At 36.2% G+C, this 14,952-nt stretch overlaps 2 protein-coding genes across 2 annotated transcripts in view; one reads left to right on the forward strand and one right to left on the reverse strand.

Annotated features, from left to right (window-relative positions):
- The window catches only part of LOC106167957 (uncharacterized), a 55,278-nt gene that overhangs the window by 19,291 nt on the left and 21,035 nt on the right, over positions 1-14,952 (reverse strand). The window lies entirely within an intron of this gene.
- LOC147763158 (uncharacterized) lies at positions 2,507-4,562 on the forward strand. The gene is made up of 2 exons (XM_087008870.1): positions 2,507-2,718; positions 2,839-4,562. Exon 2 carries the CDS (start codon positions 2,951-2,953, stop codon positions 4,130-4,132), a length of 1,182 nt encoding a protein of 393 aa, XP_086864996.1. The 5' UTR covers positions 2,507-2,718; positions 2,839-2,950; the 3' UTR covers positions 4,133-4,562.

A 14,952-nucleotide genomic window follows, 5' to 3' on the forward strand; every position in this document is an offset into this window, starting at 1 on the left:
AATATGCTGAAAAGTGAAAAAACAGCATAACTACTAAAATAGTGGCCCCATCAAGCCGATTTTCGAACTTGATCTGCGTTTTAGTAAGATTGATTACTCCTGTGAGTTTCATGACAACAGGCCTATCAGTTTTCCTTGAAATGTGTTAACAGTGTTGCATATATGCTGAAAAGTGAAAAAACAGCATAAATTCTACAATAATGGCCCGATCATGCTGATTTTCGAACTTGACCTGCGTTTTATGAATATTCATCAGCTCTGTAAATATAAAACCAAAAAGTAAAACTGTCTTCCACTTATGGTGTTAACGCTGAAAGTGCACGGCGACATGATCGGCGACGGCGACGGCGACGGCGACGACAGACGCAGGTGATGGCAATATGTACAGACACATCTGTGTCTGTACATAAAAAGGCTAAAATTATTAATGATTGGCTGATTTCATGTTATAAATATAGACATTTCAGCATTTTTCATGACAAAAAGCAAGTGGAAGAATTTTTCATAGAGACCCATTCTATGGTGAGCAGTGGCATGTTTACAGTTGACTTTTGACTGCTTATCTTGGCACAATATTATCACGCCTCCTCTTGTTTCCAACATCCTCACATAATCACCAGCTTCTCTATATACTACTCAATGCCAAGAGGAGGTGTGTTGATCTGATAAATTGATTGCATTTAGCGAGAGTCCCCGCAGAGTTTGATCTTCAGTGGGAATAAGCCCTATGTGTACAATATGTTCCAATCATTCCCAGTGCTAGGTTAACTAAACTTTAAGAATGTGGAACAGCAGAGGGATTAGATAGGCTTCCCAATGTTAGGAAGTGTACTTCCCCCATCTGCCAAGATGGTATGGTTGTAAGCTTAGCAGTTACAACAGGACTGTAAATGCACCTTCAACATCCAAATAAACTGCATTCTTGGACATACAATAATGTTCCACATTCCTGTGGTCATTTATAACATTTAATTTGGTTCTGTTATCACACACACATATTTTGTTTATTTATTTATCCCACCTGTATTGCCCAAAAAAAGATAAACGGTGGGTTAGGCAGTCGACTGGAATGCGTCTAGCCAGAGCTGCACACTTTTGTATTAAAACAAGATCAATCAAAATGCACACTATCCTTATTGTCCATGATTACCGTCTGTATTTATTACCTCGTCAAATGATATATGCGGTACTTGAGGTAAAGGTCGTCATCACTTACAGTATTTATTCTATTTGCAATATATACACAAAATATCTTTTATAGCCTTGTTAACTTTTTAATACATGGTACTTAAGTCATAATATTGTTCAACACACATTTGTCTCATTTCGAAATCAAATTTGATTCATGTTATTCACTCTGCATTTATTCTCTGCCCCTTATTTTCAAGCTGTTATTATTATTATGGCATAATTCAACTCAATTAGGGCCTTTAAAGTTACCGACTCTTTTGTCCAATATCAACAGACTTGATATTATTAACACCTCTCTTATGTGAAACATTTTGTTAAGCCTTATCTGACTACATCAGGAGTCTAGGAATAAAACATGTTGAATACACCCTGAGTTTCAGACTAGTGACACATCCCAGTTGTCTGAATGTGGGCTGAGATAAAACAAGGCAGCAAAGCTGTCAAATGTACAGACAAAAAACAGGAAATAACTATGCACAAAATAGGCTACTGTCATTTGTGATGCAAAAGTACATTATGTGAATGATTGAATCTGACAAACTGCAATAATATGAGTTAATTTCCATTTTTGAAACTTTATTACACAATACACGATGACAAGTTTACCATCATTTTTACAAAATCAACTAACAATGTTGTAAAGATGCAGGAAATGTCAAACAAACACTTTTATGTATCTTATTAATTAAATAATGAAACTGTTAACATGCCTAAGAATTAAATCTGAGGAAATGTGAAAAAACAGCATAACTTCTAAAATAATGGTTTGATCACGCTGATTTTTGAACTTGACCTGCGTTTTATGAATATTCATCAGCTCTGTAAATATAAAGCCTAAAAGTAAAACTGGCTTCCATTTATCTTGTTTACAATGAAAGTGCACGGCGCTGGCGACGGCGATGACGGCGACGACAGAAGCAGGTGATGGCAATATGTACAGACACATCTATATATATTTACTGTACTGTTTGAGAACAGTAAGTGACATGGTTTTTCTTTAATGGTCATCATGGGAGCAGTGCCCAAAATAGGTTTTTTTCAAATTTTGATGCAATATTACATAATGTTTAACAGCATAATGACCATCAATTTTTAATAATAAAATATTAGTATCATGGATATTCAGAAAATGTGACTAGCAAAGGTCTTCAGGCCCATGGAACTTCAAAGTCACAACTTAAAAATGCCAAAATGTAAACAAGACGGCACTGTTCTGAAATGTTTTTTTCCCATTTTTAACAATTTTTTAACATAAAACAAAATTAAGAGTTTACTGGCATATTTATATGATCAACTAAAAAAATTGATGATAGAGAATAATGAGCATACTGTAGTTTTCATTCAAAGGTAATTGCTTACCAAGAGTACTTAGTCAGATGTTAGATGTAGCCAAAGGCTATGTTGCATCAGTACTTACCTGGAGAACATGTCATTCTCTATATGCACACTGTGTAGGCCTATATAGTGAATCATTCAGACACTGGACTTCACCCTGATAGGAGGTGTGCAGGACTTTTTATACCTGAGGTGACTTTCATTTATTTACATATATAAGTATTTCATGATCTAGTTCTTTATTGTGTATTTCATATTTTTCCATTTATTATATTACTGAGTTTACTAATAGTTTGTTTGTATGCATTTCAGCCTTCATTGTTTCCAGTTAATAAAGATTGGAAATCAAATAGTGTCCATCTTATCTATGAAGGCTCAGGTATGACCATAGTCTACCGGTAAACAGTCCATCCTACAGGCCAGCATGCCAGTTGTAAAGTGCCCATTCCCAGACTGCACTTATGAGACAGAAGATGTGGCAGATACCATTGTCAACACACTATTGACAATACATGCACAAAGCCATAATGCCACTTCCTCTCAGTCATCTACAAAGGTCAAAACTGACAAGATTCGTCGCCCCACAATATCTACAGCTGGTACTAGTGAAGATTGGACTTACTTTCTGACAAGGTGGAAAGAATATACCATAGCAACCAAAATTACTGGCCAAGATCGTGTAATACTTGAAGATTGGGGTGTACATCACCGTTTATCATCTGTAGCATTTCCCCACAGCAATTGTCGCGCTGAAGTTGGTGTCAAAACAGTCAAACGATTGCTTATGAACAATACAGGACCAAATGGTGAGTTGGACACCAATTCAGTGCAGCGTGCAATATTACAGTACCGTAATACACCTGATCCAGATACAAAACTGTCCCCTGCAATGTGTATATTTGGAAGGCCAATAAGGGATTTTATTCCAATACTACCAGGTCGATACGAACCACATCCTACATGGAAGTCAACATTAGCAGCACGTGAGGAAGCACTCCGTAACAGACATATGAGATCCGCAGATCACTGGAGTGAACACACTAGACGCCTACCACCACTTGCTATTGGAGACCACGTTCGTATTCAGAATCAGACTGGTCCGCATCCAAATAAATGGGACAAAACTGGCACTATTACTGAAGTAAAACAGTTTGACCAGTACCTGGTGAAAGTTGATGGATCTGGACGTGTGACACTACGCAATAGAAAATTCTTAAGGAAATTCATTCCGTATGTGTCATCTCTACCTCGTCACTCTATCATTGATGACCTAAAGCACAGATTTTACATACAACAGCCTACAGTCAACAATGACACACCTACATTCAGCAAATTACCAGAACCAGAATCTACCTTATTGAAAAATTCACATGAGTCAGTGGAGTCGGAAAAAATTGTCACCACAACTCTACCCATAGTACCAAATGAAACTGATGGAAAGTGTAAAGAAACAGGAACACTACCTTTAACACAACCATCTCATGAAACTCCTAAAGCACTTCCAAAACCACCACGGATGTTAACAAGACTTTTACCACACAACAAACCCGGACTAAAGGAATCAAATGAAGGACTACGCAGATCTGTAAGACTAAATAAAAACTAACTTTAACCGTCTTTAATGTTTAAAAGACTGGGGGGGGCATAGAGAATAATGAGCATACTGTAGTTTTCATTCAAAGGTAATTGCTTACCAAGAGTACTTAGTCAGATGTTAGATGTAGCCAAAGGCTATGTTGCATCAGTACTTACCTGGAGAACATGTCATTCTCTATATGCACACTGTGTAGGCCTATATAGTGAATCATTCAGACACTGGACTTCACCCTGATAGGAGGTGTGCAGGACTTTTTATACCTGAGGTGACTTTCATTTATTTACATATATAAGTATTTCATGATCTAGTTCTTTATTGTGTATTTCATATTTTTCCATTTATTATATTACTGAGTTTACTAATAGTTTGTTTGTATGCATTTCAGCCTTCATTGTTTCCAGTTAATAAAGATTGGAAATCAAATAGTGTCCATCTTATCTAGATGAGATGGGAAAAATATCAATAAAACAGTGTTAAATGTCCAATTTCTTCCATTCTGAGATTCTGAACATAGTGAATGATTGAATCTGACAAACCGCAATGATATGAGTTTATTTCCATTTTTGAAACTTTATTACACAATACACAATAACAAGTATACCATCATTTTTACAAAATCAACTAACAATGTTGTGAAGATGCAGGAAATGTCAAACAAACACTTTTACGTATCTTCTTAACTAAATAATGAGACTGTTAACATGCCTAAGAATTAAATCTGAGGAAATGTGAAAAAACGGCATAACTTATAAAATAATGGCCCGATTATGCTGATTTTCGAACTTGACCTGCGTTTTAGTAAGATTGATTACTCCTGTGAGTTTCATGACAACAGGTCTATCGGTTTTCCTTGAAATGTGTTAACAGTGTTGCATATATGCTGAAAAGTGAAAAAACAGCATAACTACTAAAATAGTGGCCCGATCATGCCGATTTTCAAACTTGATATGTGTTTTAGTAAGATTGATTACTCCTGTGAGTTTCATGACAACAGGCCTATCGGTTTTCCTTGAAATGTGTTAACAGTGTTGCATATATGCTAAAAAGAGAAAAAACAGCATAAATTTTACAATAATGGCCAGATCATGCTGATTTTCGAACTTGACCTGCGTTTTATGAATATTAGTCAGCTCTGTAAATATAAAGCCAAAAAATAAAACTGTCTTCCACTTATGGTGTTAACGCTGAAAGTGCACGGCGACATGATCGGCGACGGCGACGGCGACGACAGACGCAGGTGATGGCAATATGTACAGACACATCTGTGTCTGTACATAAAAAAGTTTAAGGGGTTTGTCCAGCTAATCTAAATAGTCCTTGGTCTTAACAAGAGCACCTTTCATTTCTCTTTGTATTTTTGGTCAAAATGTACCAAGCAAATTTTACCAAGCAAGGGACAGAGGGGGAGAGAAGGAAATCAGAAGTATGTCCTTTGAAACACAGGGTGTCAGCATTTCATAGACGTCAACCTTCACTGTCTGGTCATGCTTTATCTATCCTTAAATATCAAATCTCTCACACGTCCTTTTTCTTATTAAAACCCATTTGCTTTTGAATGGGCCACATTTTGTTTAAATGAAAACAGTGACATTCTATAATCTCTTCTCTGAATGCATGTGCAATGCTTTTCTGTTGAAATAATCAGGAAGTCTAGACACTTTAATTGCTTATGTCTTTGAGTAAAGACGGTTTTTAGATGAAGACCATTGGAAAGGGGAGGACAGTGACTGCCAATCATTATTTTTTACAATGACTGAAGATAAATTTTATTTAGGAAGTAGGTATACTGCACCGTAAATCAAGTGAAGAAGAAACGAAACCTGTCTTCAAACCTATTGCTTTGTAACACCTAAAAGTGTACTTTTTAAAATTCATTTTGGCTTTCTGCTTTTTAACACCCTCCATATTGCATGGGGTTATTAATCATGGAAGATGTTGCTCAAATCTACTTTCAAAATGCAGTTTTTCCATTTATCCTCTCCATATGCCCTGAGTTTCAGAAGAGATTACCTGAAACTAACAACCTCCATGAAACAGCTGTAACAGAGGTTTTTCTCAAGTAAACTCTAAGGGCCCTTTCACAATGAAACTAGCATTCTACCTAGATCGAATCAACTCAGAGAGGACTCGATGTGTTTGTATAAACAGCAGCTTTTCTGTATTCTACTCAGTGCCAGGAGGAGGTGTGTTAACCTGTTAATCTGACTGCATTCAGCAAGAGTCCCTGGGGAGTTGGATCAATCCACATGGGATCATAGTTTCACTGGAAATGAGTCCTAAAACTAAGGGTGGTTTACTAAGGATTTTATCAGCTGAAAGCCAAATTGAGGCAAGTTTAACCCTGTGCTTGGGAAACACAATCAGCATTTTTCTCCTTTTTAAAAGGTTAAAAAAGAAAAACAGTCAAAATTGAAAGGCCCTGGCCAGCACACTGGAGAAACCCCTGGTAATTGTTTCCATTGTTTGCTGATAGCATAAACACATTAATAGCCATTAACAAATCAAATGTTAATTATTTTACAATACAATGAAATAATAAAAAGAGCAGGAAACCATCTGCTACCCTGAGTTTTGCAGTGATGAAAACAGTTGACAGGACTAAAAGAAAGGCACGCAACCCACAGCAGTTTTAAAGGTCTCTTGGGCTAGATCACAAATCTCTCATACAAATACTAGTACTACATTCTCACTTCCATGCAACCCAGGGTGCCCCTGCTATGAGGCTGTCATGCCAAGCATGGTAACCTGATCTGTAGAGTAATCTATAGCAAAATACTGGAGTCTTCACCTCTGAGACAGTGCTGTTTTTATAGCAGCAAATTTCTATTGTGACTGGGCTTTCTCAAAATTGGTCAGTGAAAATAGGCACTTTAAACACATATTGTCCTTTTTCTTTCTGTATTTCTAAGAAAAGCTGGTAAAACAATGCATTCAAACATTTTGTATTTATATTGACATTTAAGATCCATGTTGACTTTTGTTTAATGTAAACAGTTATTGTTTCAATAACATAATATTTATTCAAAAAGAGATTGAATTAAGAATTAAACTTACATAATAAACAAATACTGAAAAAGGAATGACGCATGAAAAATGGTGATAATACTTTTATGTGAAGAACAATGAAACATAAAAAGTTCAGATTCACCAAACTTTTTTTCTGGCAGAATTCTTTTCTTGTCCACCCTTACTCTGAGGACAGAACTGTTTGTTTTACCACTTTTACGATGAGACTTTGACATATTGCAAATAAAACATCACTGCATGTTTGCTAATCTTTCTCTGAGATTAACTTTTAACTGTCAAATATATAAGGATACACCAGGACTTAAAATTACCCTAATAACAGGTGATAAATCTCTTACAAGGTGTTGTGTTTTGCCTCCCTCCTTGAGCTTTGCATTTCCCCCTCATCCCCCCCCCCCCCCCCCCCCCCCCCCCCCCCCCCGCCAAACCTCACTCTTTATCAGCAGGAACAATGGAGACAGCACAACTTCCAATGTCAATAAGTCAAGAAGGAAATTTGATTGCAATCACAATGTTATAGTTATTTTTCAGTTAACCAATCTTAATCACTCAATAATTAATCAATTGATAAAATTCAACCAATTAATTAATGCTTATATTAGACTGATGGTTGGGTGTAGTCAATATGTCTACCTGGAGTTAGTCTATAAACAGTTTTAGTTAAAACCTTTCTGAATGTGATCATATGTATTGCCTGATACCAGCAAGTACACAGAATATTTGGGAGATGAACTCTCAACCTCCAATTACTGATCAATCTTCATCAATTCTCTCATACAAAAACATATCAGGTTCACTTAACTTTTGATCATTATACCAATGCATGTGTCAGCATTGAAAACCTGCATCACATTTGACAGCTCTCGAGCAGCTGAAACTAGTAGATGCAGATATACCACGCAAACCAAACTTGAGTTTATTTACTATTTGCTTGTGTCAAAAACCTTTATCAACTACCACAGGAGAAACATGTTTGGAATACATGCAAACAACACAATATTATTGGGATCATTAAAAAAAGAGTAAAAAAAAATGGTGAAAGCTTGGTGTGCAGTGACGACAGGCGACCATAAACATGACAACCAAGAGGATTTGTTGCTGCTTAAGGTCATGTCAACTTCGCTAGAATGGCATTTATTGTTATTAAATTGGTCCTGCTGAAAAACCATACCTCTGTTGATATTAATTCTAAGCAGGCAGACCTTAGCAGACATCTTAAACCAATGATTATGTACTGAAAGCACCATGCGGCCATTTTTTTTTTGTCTGCAACGTGTGTTTAGTAATTGTAACTGTGGAAAGCATATAAATAACTTTTTCTTTCCCCTTTTAAAACATGTTACGCAAGTTTACACCTCTATTTGGTCTTGTCACTCAGTTTGTACTTCTAATTTAGGGGAAATTTAAGACACATGCACTTTTTTCTCTTCTGGGCGAATTTGATTAGTTTCAATAGTTTTGATTGAAGTTTATTTTATCAAATAAGTTGATCTAGTTCAGCGAAGAGAGTTCTTATTTTATTATGTTTTTTATATTTTTGCTTCTATAAATTATATCCAGTAAAAACCTATAGATATCATGACCTTAGATAAGTTGGTAAATTTTTTCAAACCTTTCTTGTTGTTGTTGGCCTACATAAGACAAAGACACACTTACAACAGTTATTCTTCCTTCTTTAAGGCTCTGTTTTGTTCCCTCTTCGCCAAAACCTAAATCCATAAATCAATTAAGTTATGAAGAAATGCTTTTAATACTGCTACTTGCTGTCAAATAAATTGTAAAGTATACTCTTTACAACAACGGTATATAAATATTCTGGATATTACATTTCAACAGACAAAACAAGGAGGAATTTTGTTTTTATTAGTGTAGTCATTATTTTTCATTGTTTCTTGGGACAGACACGTCTGGCTGTCATGTGTATTACAGAGTGACACGAGACACTTTTTTGATGACACGTGTTTATTTACTTTTGTCAGGAGAGGGAGTCACGTTAAAGAATTCCCTCAACAATTAGCTCTGACCCATAAAAAAATTAGCGGAAGATATCAAGTAAATTCTGAAAGAAAAATTCTAAACAGTTTATAAATGCTTCAAGCGAAGTCTCATGTAAAGGCATTTAAAAGCTTATTTAAGCTGCACTCTGGGTATGCGCATGACAAAAAAGTGACATTTTGCCAAATTTTAGGCGGCATAGACTTTATGTAATGTAACATGCAATTCAGTCAGAAAAAAAGGATGATTTATCTTCTGACACCTGAACCTTGTCCATTGCTCTATGTTCACACATACATCATAATATATGGAGACTGTGGCCCGAAAGACCTTGTGTAATATTATTCCACTCAAAGCAAAACATATGACAATAAAGGCTCACTAGGAGTATAATCTAAGTGCCAGCGGAGACTGTTGGCATTTATAGGTATTGTGCTAAAAGGACACAGCTTGCTCCCATACCAGATACCCGTGATCTGTCCACATAAATCCTCTCCTGCTGGGGTATTGCGTTGTACTGGGGAAATGGCGTAACAGTCCCCTGTGACTAACTGAAAAACCTCCATCATCCTCCCCCCCCCTACACTTTGAACTTCTCCCAAGAGCAGCCACAAAACTTTTATTGTTGGTTTACTAATTCTTGAAGAGGAGATTTCACAGGCGACACATTTCTCATTCGGTATCAGTTGCTTTCTGACCACCACTGTTTCACAGACTACAGAATTCATTCATCATATTTGCCAAGTATTGTGGCAGTGCTATATATACTAATAAATGGGGACCTTTTTTCTCGTTTGCTATATAATTTGTCTTCTCACCCTTGCTCATTTATACAGACTATGGGATAGCTTGACTAAAGGTCCCTTGTCCGGAGTTCCCTCCTGTACATGACACTTTGTTCACAAAAAGTGCAAAATCGATTTAAACCCCATAAAACTACACCCCTTTTCTTATCTGATACCATCTGTCTTCTGACAATTGTTCTTCAACAGACGCAAAAGTTTTCCGACTAAATGTTTTTTTTTGTCCAGTACTCTTCACCTGACCACCACACCTTCTCCATGACAAGGTTTCAATGGACTGAATAAATCCATAAAATATATACCAGACAACCTGCCAACCTCTGACCGTTCATTGCTGCACTGAAAGTCTTCAGTGAAGCACCAAATGAACGAAACCTGTAATTTTGTGCCATCTGTCTTCTTGCCATTGCTCTCTTACAGTATTTCACACACTCGAGTGTCAGAAGTGTTTTGTCCAACAATTTCCTTTTATGGTACTTAACAACAACAAAGTCTGGTAACTTAGATGATGTGAGCAATTTCAAAGGTGTGCTCAGTTTACTGTCAGTGTAAGGTAAACAGTGCACCATCTGTCTGAGAATTTTTATCATGTGAATTAAAAATGTATGCACGAAAGCACATGTACACAAACATACACACAAAAATTTACTTAATTAAATTGACAGAATCAGAAATCTTGTACTTTCATGATATATATATAACAGTCATTATTTTTTTCATTTGAGTGATTTTTGTGCTGTTATGTTTGATAATAAACATGGATTTTGTTATAAAAAGCCATAGAAGTTTTTACACATATGAAAAATAAAAAGATTTCGTGGTGTGCATTGCTCATACAAAGACTGCATTTTCCTTTCCAATCTGTAACCCTAGAACTGCACCAATACTGTCCCTTCCTATCTTTTATTTTTTTCAGTCCAAAGAACTCATCTTCTCCTTTTAAAGGAACACTTATGACACTCATAACAGTCCGGAGTTAGATTTATTATCCCTGATACAAAACTCTCTGGTTCCACTTGGTTGTACTTTGTCTCTTCACTCTTGTGAAGTGTCTATTACATGTGCAGACCCAAACACAGAACATTTTTTAAAAATCTATTTCACATGGCTCCAATTTAGTAAAACTGTGTAAATTGGTCAAAATTACTTTCATATGTATTCCGTAGGAGACTGTGCAGGGCTTTATTAAGTTGATGGTTATTTTTTTCCCCTTGCTTCCAAATTTTTTTTTGGTAAAATGAAATTTTATCAAAATGTATTCCATGTGTGCTCTGTAAGGTGTTCTTTCTTTATTTGACAAGACTTGTAGTCAAGCAGTGAAGAAGAAAATAGCAAAAGGCAATGTTCTCCACAAAGATGTGTGACTTTAATAAGTTGACCACAGATGCTGTTTCACTTTAAGTTGAAAAAAAAGAAAAACAACAACAACCAATTCAAGGTCACAAAACCTAACATGACCCCTAGGCATAATGTATGAAGTTAATCTTTTTTCAACTGCATAATAAAATGAAAATATTTTTAGTATGCTAAAGCAGCTTGAAAATCATATCCATCCAGATATTTTACACTTATAAACAAGACAAAAAAAAAAAAAAAATACACAAATGACAAATGTCCTATGAGATTGAACAAATAAATTACACAGAAAGATAAATGTTCAAATAATGAAGACTTTCTTACATATGTGAAAAGCAAAGCTTTTATTGATCAAGCACAAAATTGAGGTGGGGTAATACATATAGGATCAAGTAGATTCCTCTTCATGTTAAACAGCAATGGGATCTTCTGATGAGGGTCTGCCAGGTACTTCACACACTGCCCTTTAAGTAAGTTTGTGTTTGGATTGGCAGAGGCTTCTTACTTAAGATGAGCATCCAAAAGAAAAAAAAAAAAAAACTAAACAATTTTTCTCTACTCAGTAAAGATTATCAAAAGCAGTACGTGACATGCTAACCTCAAAACACACATATGGGACTGAATAAAAAATTAGATTCCTCATTTCTCACCATACATCTGACAAAAATACACAAACAGTCATTTCTTCAGTATGGTGAGGCATTTCACAGCATATTACTCATGCAAAATGCCAATATTTATCCTTTTCAAATGCACATGTATCACTGCAATATATGATTGGCCAAGGTGGCTCATAACTCAGCCAACTCTACAGCTTCACAAAAAACTTTTTTTCCCTGATACGGCCAATATGATATGCCTTTTTCTTTAAAGCAGAGATGTAAAACTTAAGGCGCATTCAATCTACATTCCACATATGAATAATCTTAAGGATGTATTTACACGGAAATTATGTCAATCCTTCTCAAATTGACCCCCTCTCTGTGGGCCCCCTGACTAAGGTAAGCAGTACCTATCTCCACTGTAAACACATCCTAACTGATGTGACCAAATGGCAAGATAATATAAGATCCTAAACTGTATCGAAAAAAAAAAAAAAAAGCAATCCAGCTGTCTGATGATGTTAATTTATTTAGTGGATTAGTGGACTGCTATCGATTTGTTTCGTTTTCGTATAAACCAAGTTTCAGGATAAGATTCTCTTGTGACCCCCCCCCCCCCCCCCCCAATATTAACACATGTTACGCTATTTCCAAAATACAAAGAAAATAGGGAAAAAAGTTCCCACAGTTTTCTTTTTTACAATCTCAACTTTTTGCCATATCTGACTGGAAATGTTGTCTTTTCTGACCATAATGTATCACATAAATTGTGTGTTATCGGCCCATGTAAAGGCAACTACCCATAACCTGTCTGCCAACATATTATCCCTGTTAAACTTGAACCATGGAGCTCAAATAAACCGTCTGGCTATCAATCTTACTGTTGATGTAATGGTTAAACAACCAAAAAATAAACAACAATTCATTTGAAAATCATGTTTCCAGACGTTCTAGTACTTCAACTTGTTTTTTTTTCTTCTGTTAAATGTTAACATGTATGATGCACCAAAAGACATAAATGAAAGGTGAAAAAACCAGTACTCAGTCAAATAAAGTCTGACTTATGGATTTGTTTGTCACGGTGAATGAACTTTTAGGAAAGGTATCTATTCCTGCTTTTTACCAATTCATGCAGAACAAATCTTTTTAAAAGCACATACTTTCACAGATCTTATAAAAAGTATTCATCTACTGATCAAGTAGTGTTACCATGAGTGTTGTGTATCTTTTTTTACTATTTTACTCAGAGCATTTACACTTACATCTTGGGTAAGGCTGAAGTCAACAGTACTTATGCACGCTCTCTTTAAATTTGTGATTAATAAGGAAATCAGGTATAAATAGAGGTAAAATGTTACAAATCACTACCTCTTAACTGCTTAATCTCTGGTGAATAAAAAGCAACATTTAATGATGAGGACTAGAATCAACAGGTTCTATTTTATGCTATAGCATCGATCACGATAAGGTAGCGCAACTGTCGTGACGAGGTCAGAATTTATCTCTTCCCATGACCCCAGAATCTTCATTCAAACATCATTTTATTGAGAAAACCCAATATCCATGCTAGGGGCCTTAATTCAAATGACAGGAACTGATAAAGTGGATCACACTTTACGGTCTACATCGAACACACATTGCAGCCAAAAATTCATGACAATATGCCCCGGGATATGTATTGCTGTGCAGCTCAGCACTGGGTCCCCCTAGAGTGAATTCTTTGGTTCCCACAGTGAAGTCTTCAGGTTCTGTTGCTAACCTTCCATATTCTATTGTTGAAAATATCCCCCCTCAGTGCTTACTAATATCATAGCTGAAGGCTCCACTTGGATCCCTCGTAGTTCTCCATAACCATAGCAAAGCAAAGTAAAGCACAGGATGTTAAGATGTAAGGGTGCTTTCCCAGAGATTTAGATCGATCTAAAGATTAAGATTTAGATCGACCTAACTCCTTGGGGGTTCACGTTAAATTGCAGTCAGCCGAGCGGGCATCATAGTTAATTACCCCCTTACAGCTTTTAGTAGGCAGGACAGACGCTTAAGCCTGCCAAGCTGACAGTAATCTAGTGAGACTCCCCACAGGGATAGATCGATCTAAAAATCTATGGAAATGGGGTGTAAGACAAGGTGCCTGTAAACTCTTACACGCACATGAATACATATACATGCATGCGAAAAAGAGAAAAGGATTTAAAGAAGCAAAGGAGGAGAAAAATAAAAGGAGAGGAAAGAAAAAGAAAGACCAAAGAAGAATTGTGAAAAAATATTTTATTTGATACTAGCATGATTTTTACAACAGGCTATTGGACCTAAAAACTAAATAACAAATAAATGCCATTTCAGTATGTAGAAGTGATAAAATCTACACGATTAAGAAAGATTTGTAGTGTTGGACATGAAGATCACATAGGTGTCTAAGAGTGCATTCCCATAGATTTAGATCGATCCGTCTAAATCGACCTAACTCCCTGGGGGTTTACGCTAAATTGCTGCCAGCTGAGTATGCACGGTAGTTAATTACCCCTTTATAGCTTTTAGTAGGCGGGGACAGACATTTAAGCTCCCCACAGGGATAGATCGATCTAAAATCTGTGGGAATGGTGTCTAATCTAGCTAAGCCTGGACATGTTGCTGATTCCAGGTCTGATGTTTGAGTCAATAATGCCATGATCTCTTTGTCAATATTGCCCCTGTGACTTCATAAATGTTATCAAGAAGAGGTTTATCAGACCTACAGCAAGTGGAGTCATTCTGAAGTGCTAAGATCAGATAGCAGTGATAAAAACTGTCAAAATGTCCAGTCAAGATGTCATTTTGTCTCTAGTGTTAACAATTTGTCTTTGACATGATGGCAACATGGCATATAGGGCATGGTATGGTGAGGAGGGGGGGGGATGGGGGTGAGAAGGGGAAGGGGAAGTACCATTATACAAACATATACTATGATGAAATAAAGATACCATATATGCACAGTGCCTCTCTGCTTTCTCGACTTATTTTCAAATAATCTCCTTATCTCTAAAATATAGCAGTTAATAAATTTCTC

This window comes from Lingula anatina, chromosome 3, assembly GCF_051362555.1.
Source record: "Lingula anatina isolate TDL-2025a chromosome 3, LinAna3.0, whole genome shotgun sequence".
In the NCBI taxonomy this organism is placed as follows: Eukaryota; Metazoa; Brachiopoda; class Lingulata; order Lingulida; family Lingulidae; genus Lingula; species Lingula anatina.